The sequence below is a fragment of the Cynocephalus volans genome, chromosome 6 (genome assembly GCF_027409185.1).
Source record: "Cynocephalus volans isolate mCynVol1 chromosome 6, mCynVol1.pri, whole genome shotgun sequence".
NCBI classification, from domain to species: Eukaryota; Metazoa; Chordata; class Mammalia; order Dermoptera; family Cynocephalidae; genus Cynocephalus; species Cynocephalus volans.
Window position 1 is genome coordinate 148147068 of NC_084465.1, and position 14079 is coordinate 148161146.

At 38.5% G+C, this 14079-nt stretch overlaps 1 protein-coding gene across 11 annotated transcripts in view; it reads left to right on the forward strand.

Annotated features, from left to right (window-relative positions):
• Window positions 1-14079, forward strand: part of SVIL (supervillin) — a 146499-nt gene that overhangs the window by 42717 nt on the left and 89703 nt on the right. For all 11 annotated transcript variants that reach the window (XM_063099650.1, XM_063099646.1, XM_063099645.1 and 8 more), the window contains 2 exons: window positions 6373-6430; window positions 11584-11672. In XM_063099650.1, the coding sequence (XP_062955720.1) occupies window positions 6373-6430; window positions 11584-11672 (147 nt within the window). The remainder of the gene's footprint in view (window positions 1-6372; window positions 6431-11583; window positions 11673-14079) is intronic.

A 14079-nucleotide genomic window follows, 5' to 3' on the forward strand; every position in this document is an offset into this window, starting at 1 on the left:
ATCGTTTAGCTAGGAGACAGTAAAGGTTTTCGAGCAGAAAAAGTTTTATTGGTAACAGAAAAGCACGGAGAGAGAAAAACATTTATAAAAGGGTTTCAGCAGGCAGGGACGGTTGATTGCTGTGATCACAACCCACCTAATGTTTGAGAAACACTGTGTTTGCTTGTTATCAAGGATTCTGGTGATTGTCTAGGTCAGCTTATCACTTTATGGCCCAGAGGGTGTATACACTTGGAAGAAAGGGTTGATACTGTGCTCTGTAGGTCTAGGGCTACAGTTCATTCACAGCCATGATTTTCTCCTGGATTTTTGAGCCTAAGTCAAAGCCTTGGGTATTTCAAGAGATCCCACTGACTTCATCTTCATTTGCATTTAATCGTTTTGGTAATTATAGAAATAAATCATGCTTAATGCAGGTACTTTGGAAAACAGAGAGAGAAAAACGTGAACAGTTATTCTGAGTTGTAAGATAATGTTTTGGTCTATTTACTGTCTTTCTGTTTGGGTATGTGTGTGTATCTGTAATATAATGTTAAAAATTTTCCACATCACTAATTAAGTTTCAAATTTGGTTTTCTTGTGTAATTTATTTACCCAGTTTTCTTCATGTCCCCCTCTATAGACCGATGCTAATTTTATACATTTAAAAATAAAACCATGGTAAACATGTTTGTGTTTATGCATAGTCGTTTCCTTGTGGACATTTCCAGAGGTAGAATTGCTGAGTCATTGTTTCCTACCCTCTTCAAAGTTGATTGTCACATCGATATCCTGCCCTTCTCCAATAAGGTGGGAACATTGGGAAGGGAAGGAAGAATCATAGAGTAATCAGTTGGTCGCTTTTCTCACAACAGCCATCCCCCTACCAGGGCACACTGACTTCTGACTTTGCCCTGGGGCTTCAGATTTGCTCTAGTTACTCATGTCTGGGGTCAGAGCTGGTTTTAAAGAACATTTTGGGGACCAAAAGTAGACCTAGAAATCATATGCAATATGACAAGCAACAAGAACTGGCGTGGCCTCTTCTGGGGTCAGGTTGGCCCCTTTACCAGTTAAGCCAGTATGGGCCATAGGGCTGGGAGACCCTATGACCTCAGTCCGGGACAAGTTTACAGCAATAGTCCGTGTTATTTTGTGTTCAAACTGATTAAGAATATGGGAATTGTCCTGAGGAGAGTCAGAGGGTATGGATTTCCAGCCTGGCACTGCCATTCCATCAGTTATGTGACCTTGAGGAAGTCATCTAACATTTTGCTAAATGAAGGCCAGGTGATCAGAAAGACCCCTTTGGCTTCAATTTTCCTAGGGTCCAAGGTTTTAGATTTACCAAGGCCTGATTCAGTTGTGCCAGTGATACCTCTTTGGGATGTCAGCATAGTAGTGGCCCATTTCTTCTTGGTCATATAGGTCTCCTCCAGCTACCACCCACGAATAGTGGCATGACATGATGTATACCTAACCATGCTGTGACAGTAACCCCCAGCCACCACCCATGTATCATGATGTGACATGATGTGTACCATGACCACGCTATGAGTGACCTCTAGCCACCATCCATGTATCATAACGTGACCTGACATGTACCATGACCATGCTGTGACAGTGATCTCCAGCCACTACCCCTCTATCATGATGTACCATGACCATGCTATGACAATGACCTCCCTCCTCCTCTCCCAGGCACGTTAATGTCCCTTCTGCCAAAGCATTTTCTATGCCCATCTACAAGCAACTTAAACATTTGCTTTTATTTCTTTTTAACTTAAGAATTAAAACTTCAAAAATGCCCAGTGAAATATTTTGCTCCCGTAAAGCATTGCTTCTGAATATTGAAGACTACAGTGCTCTGGAAATGGAAAAGATTAGTTTTCTAAGTGGACACAGTGGCGGAGAATTGTGTGCATGCCCTTTATTTGTGCTGAACTGGTGGTTGAGTGATGTTGTTGGGCAAGGTACACGCCACTGTCACAGTGTTAAACTAAGCTGTCTTCTTCCTGAAATTTGAGAAAATCACAGTCACAGCTTAGAATTTCCTCTGTAGATGAATAAGAGATGTTAACATATGGAAAGATATGAAGAGATGTTTGACTATACCCCCCTGTGTGAATGAACTAGCCTAAAACAGCGATGATGATGATTTATTATAATTATTGGAGAGTAAATGAAAAAATTTCATGGATACTTTGTATTGATATAAATGTACATCTTTTCACAGTCTTATTGGCTCTCCTGTGGGTGGGATACTTAAATAGAAGATTTAATTTTATATCCATTGTTTCATAAAGAATTTTGTGCTTTTTCCTTTTAATGATGATTATATCACAACTGATGGCAAATAATTCTAGTAAGATTCCATTACCAACTTAAAGAGAATATCCGAATTTTTTGTACTGTGTGCTGGAATTTCATTTTAAAAATTTAGAATAGACTTATTTCTTAGTAATAATTCAAAAGAAACATTTAGAATCTTTTAGAATAATTGTAATTGAGTATTCTATAGGAGGAGTAGTTTCCAGGAATATAAATGGTGCTGAGCAAGGGATACTGTTTTGTAAACTGTTAAGTTCTTTATAATGGATTATTTATCAACTCATGTATTATTTCATGTCATCTATTTATTTCCAGCATCAGTTGCTTCCCCTACTCCCTCCTTTTCATCTTCTCCTTCCAACACCCCTTTTTTCTTTTTCTTACTAGTTATCTATGACTTTCCAATAAAGTTGCAATCATAATTATCCACCGGACTTATATTGTTCCTTGCTGAGTTGTTTTTTTTTTTTAACTACACTATTTACCATATTTCTTCCTGATATTACAAGAGTCAAAGTAATCAGAAGTATAAAGAAAATGCCAAATGCTACCACTGACCTGTGCAGTAACCAGTGTTGATGTACCTTGTGTTTATATGCCTTAAGTAATTTGGTATATAATTCATTTTCAACTTACATGTGTTTGTATTTTAGAAATTGTTCTAAGTGGATCTGGTTTGAACACAGGATATAAAATCCATGTAATCATTTCAGAATGCAATCTCTAGCTTTTAGAAGAGATTATTCTGTGATTTTATGTGGCTGCTCAGCACACATTTACTGCGGGCCTACTATGTGCCAGGTACAGTGTTCAGGACTAAATATACAAAGACAGACAAACTCAGGGTCCCTGCCTGCAGGTAGGGGTGGCGTGAATCGTGATCCTGACCTCACCTCCCCACGATCCTGTGGCTCCATCACTAAGGGATTGTCTACCCAGGAGCAAGTTAACTACTCTAGCCCTTTTTCCTTATCTTGTAAATGAGATCATTTCTCTTGGTTCTTTTTAATGTTCTTTTAGTTTTACAATTTTCAGCCTCTAAATATTGCAAAATGTTGGGGGAACTGCATTATCACTGCTAGGACCACCAGCTACATGTTGCAGTTAAAAATAAACAGGGTTAGTCTAATAGGCAAAGCTTAACAGCTTCTGTCTCAAATTAAAAATTTTGAACCTCTAGTAATATATGCCCTTTCTTTTCTCACAGTTTCACTCATATGTTGTTCATAAATCTTAATTCTTAAGTGTGGGTTTTTGGCTCCCTGTTATGTAAAATATTTCATTTGACTTAGCCAGAGCCAAACTTGGAGCAGCCTGAGAATAGTCAGGCAGATTCTCTTCCCAATACATCGAGAGTCTCTGTACAGTTTTCTTTTTGTTTGTTTTTAGGGAAAGGAGGAGTTGTTTTTCACTCCTCTGATGGTAGGTTGCGGCAAAGCATTTGCTATGATTTGGCCATGGCTTTGCAGTGGTAATGTCATAAATGTCCCATCACTGGAATCCAGTCTGTTTCAGCATCTCCAGGCCTAATTTGTGCTGTAATCTGATTATGGGGTTTGAGCTGTTCCAGGCTGCAGCTTCTTGCTTTGAGTTTACCATATGCTCAAGGACACAAGTGCCTGGTCGCTCTAGCCCTGCACTGTGAAAAATCTCAACCCAATTTTGCTTAGACCAGCAGAAGGTCGTTGCTGGTTGAGAATTAGCTGTAGAGCAGGCTGTGTTACTGAACCTTCTATGTGCAACCATGTTCAGAAGCCCAGGCATTTCCAGCTATTTGGGAACTTTCAAGTTCTCTGAGAAACAAGGTAAGGCAAGAGAAATCTCAAATGCATGTATGTGTTGATTTTATAACACAATGAATGCTTTGGAATCCTAAATTTTACCTTGTGTTTTCCTGTACCTCGTTAGTTACACAGTTTTCTCAAAGGATACTTTAAATATTTAATTGTTTATAAATTAGCTTATCGTGTGATTGCTGAAAATGTGATTTTTTTTTTTTTTTCTGTTAGTAAGTTAAAGATAGACTTTGGATCAAATTCTGGATATGCTGCACTTCAGCTAAAATATTCTTCTAAACCAAATATAAACTCTATATATTAAATTATTTCCAGTACACAGTGGTGAGTGTCTTTTAATTAACTCTTCATGTGAGACAGTTTGGAACAAAATATTATCTTTTTAGTGGCTTCCTTTTCAGCACAGAGGAAAAAATATATATGCTTTCAATTTAAGTACTGAAATGGTGTCATATATTTGGTTTACTGACTGAAAAAAAAATTAAATGTGGAGGTTATTTTAAATGTCACACTTGAAATTCAGCCATTATTTATCAAAAGCATTTTCTAGTACAAATGCACTATTAGGAAATGATTTCAACAATTCAGGCCTCAGATTCAGGAATTTTCTTCTACAATATTTGATAGCTTTTTGAACTGAGTTCTCTTTCTTTAAATACATAGCAAGATTCTTGTATAACTAGGAAAAAAAGCCTAGATGTTTAATTGGCATTATACCTTTCACTTTATTATATATCTCGAGTTGGCCAGAATTTCAGATTCCAGCATTAAGAATGTATTTGGATGGCTAATGAAGTATCAGCATCTGGTATGTTTTGTACCTCTTTTTCCTCAGGCTTCTGCCCCTAAATATTAAACAGTAAAGGCACTTCCTCGGGGCTAGAAGTTTCTGTAAGTGGTCTACTTGTGGTTTCTTAGTGGACAAATAGTTACTATGCCAAAAGCTGTAAAACAGATTACTTGCCATTAGACTGGTAATAAATGTTGTCTGTGCCTGGTTTTGATTAACCCATTCACTCAGAATGTGCGTTTTTCCTGTACGGGATTGTTCCCAGCTGTCTTTACGTAATATATATCTTGTCTTCAAGAATAAATAAATGCATATTTTGATGTGTTGTTATTGTTTAGATTTTAATGAAAGCAATAAAGGCCCAGCTGAAGGGTCCCGTGCTCCTCCCCGCCCCCCCATTCTGTAAAGGCATCTCAAATGTATCAGGCAAATTGCTTTCAACATTTCTGGTTACCTTGACCAAAATTGCTTAATTATTTTCTCTTCTTTTTCCTGAGTATGTAGCTACGTTATTCTGTATTTATTTGATTAAGTTATTCTTGTTGCCATAACAAATTTAAATGGTAGCATTGAACTATGTCCGAATTTTTAAAATTTTTTTATTGAAATGTAATTGATCATACATATTTGTGGCATAGAGTTGACTATTAGTATTTGTGTGCAGTATGTGATGATCAAATCAGGATAGTTAGTATATTCATCATTACAAAACATACTCATTCTTTGTGTCCATTAACCAATACCTCCCTAATCCCTCTCCTCCCTCTAGTAACCACAGTTCTGTTCTCTCCTTCTGAAAGTTCAACATATTATTGTGTTGGTTGTTTGTTTCTTTCTTTATTTCTTAGCTCCCATTTATGAATGAGGACATGTGGTATTTCTCTTTCTGTGCCTGGCTTATTTCATTTAACATAATTTTCTCCAAGCTCATCCATGTTGCTGCGAATGGCAGTACTTCTTTTTTGTTGTTGTTTTGTTTATGGATGAGTAGTATTCCATTGTGTATATACATACCACATTTTCTTTACCCAGTCATTCATCCTAAATGGACATTTAGGTTGGTTCCAACTCCTGGGTATTGTAAATAGAGCTGTGATGAACATGGGAGTGCAGGTATCCCTTTGACACGATGATTTCCATTACTTTGGGTGTGTATCTAGCAGTGGGATTGCTGGATTGTACAGCAGTTCTATTTGTTTTGACCCATGGAGTATGTTGGCTACTTTTCAGGAGAGAAAAACAAAAACAAAAACTGGCCTATGTAAAATTTATATGTGGAATTTGATTCCTAGAAGGTTTCATTTTTGTATTCCTTGTCTGGTTAATGATTTCTTTTTTCTTAAATTATATGTTCAAAGAGATTTTGAAGAATTTCTTCCACTGGAGTTTTTTTTTTTTTTTAACTTACTGTGTAACTATTTCAATGATACATTATTTCTCTTCTATTTCAATGTTGCATTATTTCTCTTCCCTTAGATCTCAATCAGAAAAACTTAAGCTTCACTGGATCCCCACATCAAAGAACAGTTCTAAGGTAAAGTGGCCTTTGCTCAAGTTTTGAAGATTGATAGTAGTTTTTAAAATTATTCTCTTAAATTATTAATTCATGAGTTTAAATGTTTGGTGATATGTGTTCCCCCCAGTTTAGTTTATTAAAATGTGTGAAGCAAGCTGAGTTAACAGTATACTCAGACAGCAGAGATTCTTTTTATATTTACTGCTGTTTATAGGAGCTATTTAGAGAACAGAATGTTGGTGTGTCTTATAGTTGCAAACTTGTAAAGGGCTCTTTTCTTTCTTGCACCCGCCTCTAAGCATGGGGCGTTCTTTTGCAATCTGTCCATCAAGGGAGGGAGCTTTTTAGTAAAGGTTTGGCCTAATCCCCCCTCGCCTTCACTCCTTCCTTCTTCCTTCCCTCCCTCCTTCTTCTGTCCCCCCACACACCCATCTCTCCATCCACCTGTCCATGTGAGCTCCTGTTGCCTGGTCTTACTGCCTCTCCTTAACCTTTCTGCATTTTCACTTCCCTTGGCTGAAGGGTGTTATGGGTGCTATTTAATTTACCTAATGTGCTAAAATTCACTTCATCACTGTCATTGATATAAGACAATGTAAAATGAATGTCTGTGCCAAACAAGCTGTATCTCAGGTGCTTCTTAGAAGACTGTTATCACTAATAGAATTTGGTATTTTCAAGTGGAGTCACAAGGTTTTCATCTTGTGCACACTCAGGCATGAATCTCAGCCTATATGTTATTAGTTAGAAGGACCCAACCCCTCATTCCACTGAAATGTTCTTGTTACTAATGTATTATGACACTGTTTCTTTACTAAACAGGGGTAACATTTCAATAACATTAGAATGAACAGTTGCCTGACTCCTGTTCTCATTAAACTGAGCCTGCTTTTGCATTTAAAAATGACAGAGTTGATCTTGTGAACACACTAGATAGACAAATCCTTGGCATATTTCTAAGTAGAAGGTAAATTAGAGCTGTGTTGATCCAGGGTTATCAGTAAGGTTGTTTTAGGGGACTCATGAAGTCTTAATTTTCTTGTGCTTAGTGCATTCCTATTTCTCATCTTTGCCCTGTTTTAAATAGAGTCTGGGGCTTATTTCCTAATATTTCCCTAGCAGATTGGTTTAACTGTAATAAAGCTAATAAGTGACTAAGAAAAAGAGAGAAAAGGAAAGAAAGACAAGAAGGCATTGCTTATTCAAGGACACAAAAAGCATGAAATAAGAAAGTCACACACTTTAAAGGCTAGAGTCTCAAAGGGACACAGCTGTTCTAAAATCATGGGTGTTCTTTCATGTGTATTTATTAAAATTATGGCCTATTTGCCTGGTACTAAGTATAAAATGAGCTGGAGGTATAAGAGCCTGCCTCCTTAAATGAAATCTGGTGCACCAGACACCAGCTAAGAGAGATGAAAATGTGAGGTAATGAGATTTCATCTCCCCTTCTTGTCATTTAAACTTCATAGTAGAGCAAACAGATTGTGGGAAGCCTTACACAGCATGGGTGCTGGATGTCATTGTAATAGTTGGTATATCCCTCATTGTAACAGATAGAAGATAATAACAGCAGAGTATTCTGCTCTCCTTTTAATAAAATTCCCCCTTGTTGCGACTCCTAGGCATTTAAGTAGGTTAATGGGACACATTAAAAAAAACTATCATGGTAGCAGGGGGCAATGTCTTCTTAGATTTTTGAAGCTGAGGAAGAGAGTTGGAGGTATGAAAAAATTAGTCATAAAGCATGAATGCTATTTCAGAGATTAAGAGTTGGATAAAAAATACCAAAGGTGTTTCTTAATATTAGAAAATTAAAATTATAATCAAAAAACTAAGTCTGTAGCATTTAGTTATATATGGAGGGATGGTTTCCTACTGAAATATAGGCTCACAAATTGGGTGAGCTATAGTGACATGCCAAGGCCTGTGGAGGTTGTCCCTACAGAGACCCCTTGTCCCCAAGGTGGCAGATGAGGGAGAGCAGGATCTAGCAAGCCAGCTCAGTGCTTTTGGGGTCACCAGCCATGAGAGTTAGAACTGGGCCCTGCCATCACACTGCTGTGGTGCCTCTGAGTCTGCAAGGTGAAGAGGGGATGTGAGGGCTCTGCTGGGTACTGTGTGTCATGAGCCATTAGATGGCCAGGAGTCAATTACTCACTGATGAGTCGTCCACAGTTCTTGACCTGTGCATCTCACCTGTATCTTCACCGCTGGTCAGTGCTCTTGGGCGTGGAAAATCCAGGGAAGAGATTTGACTTAACCTGGTTTCTCGTATTGACATGAGGGGTCTTGCATCAGTCACAGCTTCTGTGACACCCTCAAGACAGAGCCGGGCTTTCCCGCCCCGTCTGCTTGTTCTTCCCGTCTGTCCATCTGCTTCCTCAGGAGTCATCGCTCGCTGAGTGGGAGCAGGGGAGAGAGGTGATAGGAACAGGACACCATGTAAAGACAAGCATGTGGATGCCAGTGGTAAATGTGTATCTTGAAGCTGTAGATTTTTAAAGTAGATGACTTTATAAATGTATGCAGCTGTACTTATATTTTCATACATGCATACAGGGTGAGCAAAGGAAATGAGGATGTTTTCCCAGTTACAGACTATTCTGAAGATGGCAGAAGGGAAGAAAGAAAGAGGGAGGGAGGAAGAAGACTTTTCACTGATGTTGTTGAATATATGCCCTTCTGATTATCCTCAATATTTGCAATGAATTTTATCCCTGGCTCTCACACCAACAGTGTATAAAGTATATGTATAAAATGCTTCAGGGTGAATTGTGGTATACACCTGAAGTGTTTTGTACTAGTCACTTATTCACTTATTCATCACATATTTACTTATTTTTGAAAGTATTTAAAAAATCAAACAGTTTAAATAAAATGAAATTTAAATTTAAAATATTTTTAAAAACATAGTTTTTTTTTTTTAAGTATAGAAGCTATGTAATAACACTTATAATACACGAAAAGGACAAATAGAAAAAGAGCAGGATACCATGAGAGGAGAACACAGAGGCATATAGCATAGATCTGGTGCTGGTTGGCACAGGCCCTGGGTTGGGGGTTCTCCCCTGAGGAAACAACTGTTCAGCTGAGGCTCAGACCAGGAGCAAGACTAAACCAGGATGGGTGGAGGCCACAGAGCAGAGAATGCAGGTGGAGAGAGCAGCATGTACAGTTAACCATGTCTAGAAGCAGGAGCGATTTCCTAATAGCTTTGGTCTCCCATTGGTTTCTGACCAACCGTGGGAAGGCTGTACTTTACCCTGGTGCTGACACTGTCTGCAGCTTGTTTCACAGGAGCAAGTGCATATGGAGCAGGGGGTGTCGGGGGATGCCCGTGGGCCCCACACTGCCCACATTCAGCTGAGTGTTTAATTTGGGAACCATTTCTTAGTCTTCATCAGTGGCTTCATGGAGCTTTTTGATAAGCAGAAAGGAAGAGGAAAACAGAGACCTACACATGCTTATTTTTGAAAGTGTGGGAGAACAGTTGTACCTCACGGTCAGTGTTCTAAGAAGTTGAATATTTCAGGGATTACGTTATTTCATGTTAATATTGATCTTTTTTTTCTTAGAAGATTTTAGTTTCCTAAAGAAAGAACAGAACTTTATCAAGATATCTAGGTTGGCTGTAAAAATAATTAATTAAAATAGTATGCCATTACATAAGTAGGGTACATTTCTGCAGTTTTTTTAGTCTTTTTTACATTCATTCTAAGTCATACTTTGAATAAAACACTGCAAAGAGTTACCACTGCCTTATGATTCACTGTTTAGAAGTCAGTGCTAATTCTAAGTTTCTAACTAATCAGGTAGCCCAGGATCTTCAAGCCAATCTGGAGTGTGGTATATAAAGCCTAATTATTCTCAAGATATTTTATTAAATAATGTGAAAACACAACACTCATATTTATGAATATAAGCTGTACTACATTTATATGCAATAACTAAGGCTTCAGATGGGCTTGGTTCTCCAAAGGTGGAGTGGTGCACTGTGTTTTGAAATGTGTGGAAGTTCCTTTAAACTTAATTTACACATGGGGTAGGGATTATTTGTGTGTCTCAGTTAGACAGTGTCCGCAGCAACTTGCTCAGTCTCTGCTTGGGCCTCTATGGAAATGTACCCTTACGGGGCAGAAGGGCAGCTTACTCTGAGTTTCCAGGCCTTTCCTTCCTGGCTTTGGGGAATAGCAGTTCCCTGTTTTCCTAGGTTCGTTTTCTTGCTGGGAAGCAGCAGCACCATCTGCCTTGCCCGTGGAAGACCATGGAGTTGTGCCTACAGCAGTCTTGGGGCCACTGCGCGTAGTGTTAGAGCAGGAGCCCAATTTGACTCTCTCCTCCTCTTCTTGCCAAAGATGGGTTCTTGGGCAGATCTCAGTTTCCTAATCTGTAAATGGAGGATGTAATAGGTCAGTGGCGTGTGCTGGAGCCACTTGCACGGTGCTGAGCCGAGGGTGTGTTTCTCTCCCAACTCTGAGGTCGGTGAATCTCGTGGGTGGCTTGAAGTCGGCCAGGGTGGGAGTATTTACACCACCAGCAAATACTACAGAACAGGTGCTTTTTGTAGGGCCAAGAGGGCAGAGCGACTTGTAAAACATTTATCAGCATGCCACTGAGTGGGTCATACCTCCTAGGGTCTTGTGAGACAATCAGGATGATACCTGGGATGTGCTTAGTGTGGGAGAAAAGCACATAGTAAATGCTCAATTCCTTTGTTTTCTCCCCTTTCACTTCCTCTTTGATTCCAAGACACGTCTTCATGAGCCTTTCAGACCTTTTGACCGTGCTTTGATGTCTTGGTTGTTTGAAGAAATTTGTTACTTTAAAATCATTTTAACACTAGAGGACAGCATGTAAATCAGGAAGACAAGTCGCTGGTTTTCTGAGGAAGGAATTGAGTGACATCACCACCCTGCACCCCACGCCACCTGCCAATGCTGATGTAACCATTTAGCTGCACACAAAAATCATACTATTAACATAAATACACACAATAAAAAAGGTACCAATTAACTCCCCCAAATCAAACTTTTTCCCTGTAATCTTCATGCACATATTTAACTATGTGTAACAATAGCATAGTATTTATGCTCTGCATTTTTTCAATTAATATCATGTATCTTGATTTAAATTGACTTTAAACACTTTGTTGATGGAATACCTTTTAGCTTTCAGAAATTCTCACTTGAAGATAAGGAACAACTTGCTAACCACAAAAGAGGGACCGATGCTAAGCTTTTAGCTGCACTTCCTAAAGGTAAGACTTTAACCTAAATGGTTAACCAGTGTCTGGGAATATGAGTCTTGTGTTATCTGAATTTCTTTGAGGATAACTCTCTCACTAACCTCCAGCTTGTAATCTCCTTTGTATCCCTTTCTGCCTAGTCCAAGAATTAGCTTCAATTAACATACTTCTTGCATTTTTAATTCTTTCTACTTGTTCTTTCTCTTGAATTAGAGGCATCCTTGGGTTTTCACTGGAGGCTGGGTGAGGAGGGGGAGAGAGAGCACACAATCAACCTTGCTGCTTCTCTCTCACCTTTAACCTTCTGCAAGGACAGTGAGCTCCACCCATAGCCCCAGTTCTTCCCTGTGTCCCCCCACTCCCACTCCCTCTAGAGGCTGCTCCTCCTGCTGCTTCCCAGTGTTATGGCTTTTATACTTAATATCTTGTAGCTCCCTACTGGGCTACAAAAACAGCCAGTGCAGACTGTATCATAATCGTTTTTCTTCTTCCCCAAGTGAGCACTCTTACATGTTTGATGAATTACTGTTTGCATTGGTAAAGGTGAACTTGCAGTAAGATATTTGCACCGACTGTAAGCTGACTCCCTTTAGTTTTGCCTACGAAATGATGGAAACAATGCCTGATCTTTGTTTCCACCGACTGTAACACTAGCACAAGGAATGAGTACCAGCTCACGAAATGTCTTCATCCCAAATGAGCTATGTAACCCTTCCTTTAGAAGAAACAGATTTGATGGAAGGACAGATTTTTTCCTACTCTGAAAGGAAAAAAAAAAATACAAGATCAAGCCCAAATGCAATTAGACCAAAAGAAATGCTCTTTTAACAGAAACCAAACCCAGTTTAAAATGCCCACCAACAAATTAGAATATCCTGAAGAGCTGAGTGGATGATATACCTATACACAGTCTGATGAGGATGTGTATTTGAAAGACTCTAGCGAAGAAAACTCAAATGGGGACGTGTTGCAATTTTCACGTACTTATAAAACAGTCATCTGAAATATAGGCTTATTCCATATTTCTTCAGAGGCTGGAAATAAGAATAATGTGTAGAGTGTGTAGAATTATAAGGAGATAGATGAGATTTCATACGAGAAAGAAAAACTTGATAGTTCACGGTCCCCCGAAATGAAGCGGACTGCACTGTGATCTCCTCACGTGGCCCTGAGTTCGGGGTGGGACGGGGGCTGCAGAGGGCTCCCACTGGATAGTGTGTGCCCCAGCTGACAAGTGGAACGGCCCTTCCCATTTTAGGACTGTTTGTGAAAGACAAACCCAATTTCATCTGAGCCAAACTTAAGTGTTTAAAATCTACGAAGATGATCAAAACAAAATATAAGAATGAACAAATTGATTTTAGCACTAGCTTAGAAAAGTTGACTAGGCAAAATTCTGAACAGTGTAAGTTATTTCTTCCAATCAGAAAGGTCCCTTTTCCCCCTTCTCTGTCCCAGTTCCTCTTTTTGATAATAATACCGTAGCCAATATTACAATCAAAGATTAAAAACAGTATGATATGGTAGGTTTCTTAAGAGTCAAAAAATTGTTATTTCAAAAATAACAAAGTTTAAAAACACATGCTTTTGTTAACCAGTTTTTTAGAAAATTTATCATGTTTGATTATAAAAATACAATTTCCACAAATCAAAGATGATGTTTTTATGTATTAACTAGATTTATACTTCAAAACTGACAAGGTCCCTTCAATCTTTAAAGTATGCTTTAAAAGTGCCAGTATCCCTCCTCCCCTGAATTTCATCTGAATTCCCCACAGTCTGATTTCATGCAGTCTTTGCTCGTTATGAATTTGGGCAGACACATTTGGAAGGACCCATGTGTTACCAGCAATCTTGTCATTTCTCCATCTTAGCAGATATGTGAATGATTGTGTCTATATGCTTTTAGCAACATAGTATTTTAAAAAATTGATTATAATTTTGTTTTAATGACATAGAATTTTATGTTTGTTTATAAGTTTACAGAAGTCTTTCTGTTCATTTACCGAGAGATTCTCGTTTCTGTGAAATTGAGCATTAAAATGGTCATTGCTTTTTCTCTAAGGGATTTCCTTTAACTGTATCATAAACAACTAATCAAGGGATTCAACGTCTTTACCTATGTAAAGGCTATAATATCAATACAGATTATCCATTGAGGAATAACAAATAGGCCAAATAAATTACTCTACTTTCTTTGACAGCTTTATTAAGGTATAATACACACACTATACAATTCATCCATTTAAAGGACACAATTCAGTGGATTTTAGTATATTCAGAGTGGTGTGTCCATAACGACAGTCAATTTTAGAACATTTTTGTTACTCCAAAAAGAAACCCCACACCCTTCAGCTGCCACTCCTCCCCCTTATTCCTCTTGCTTTGTAATTACTTATTTTATAAGGTGCTTGTCTTT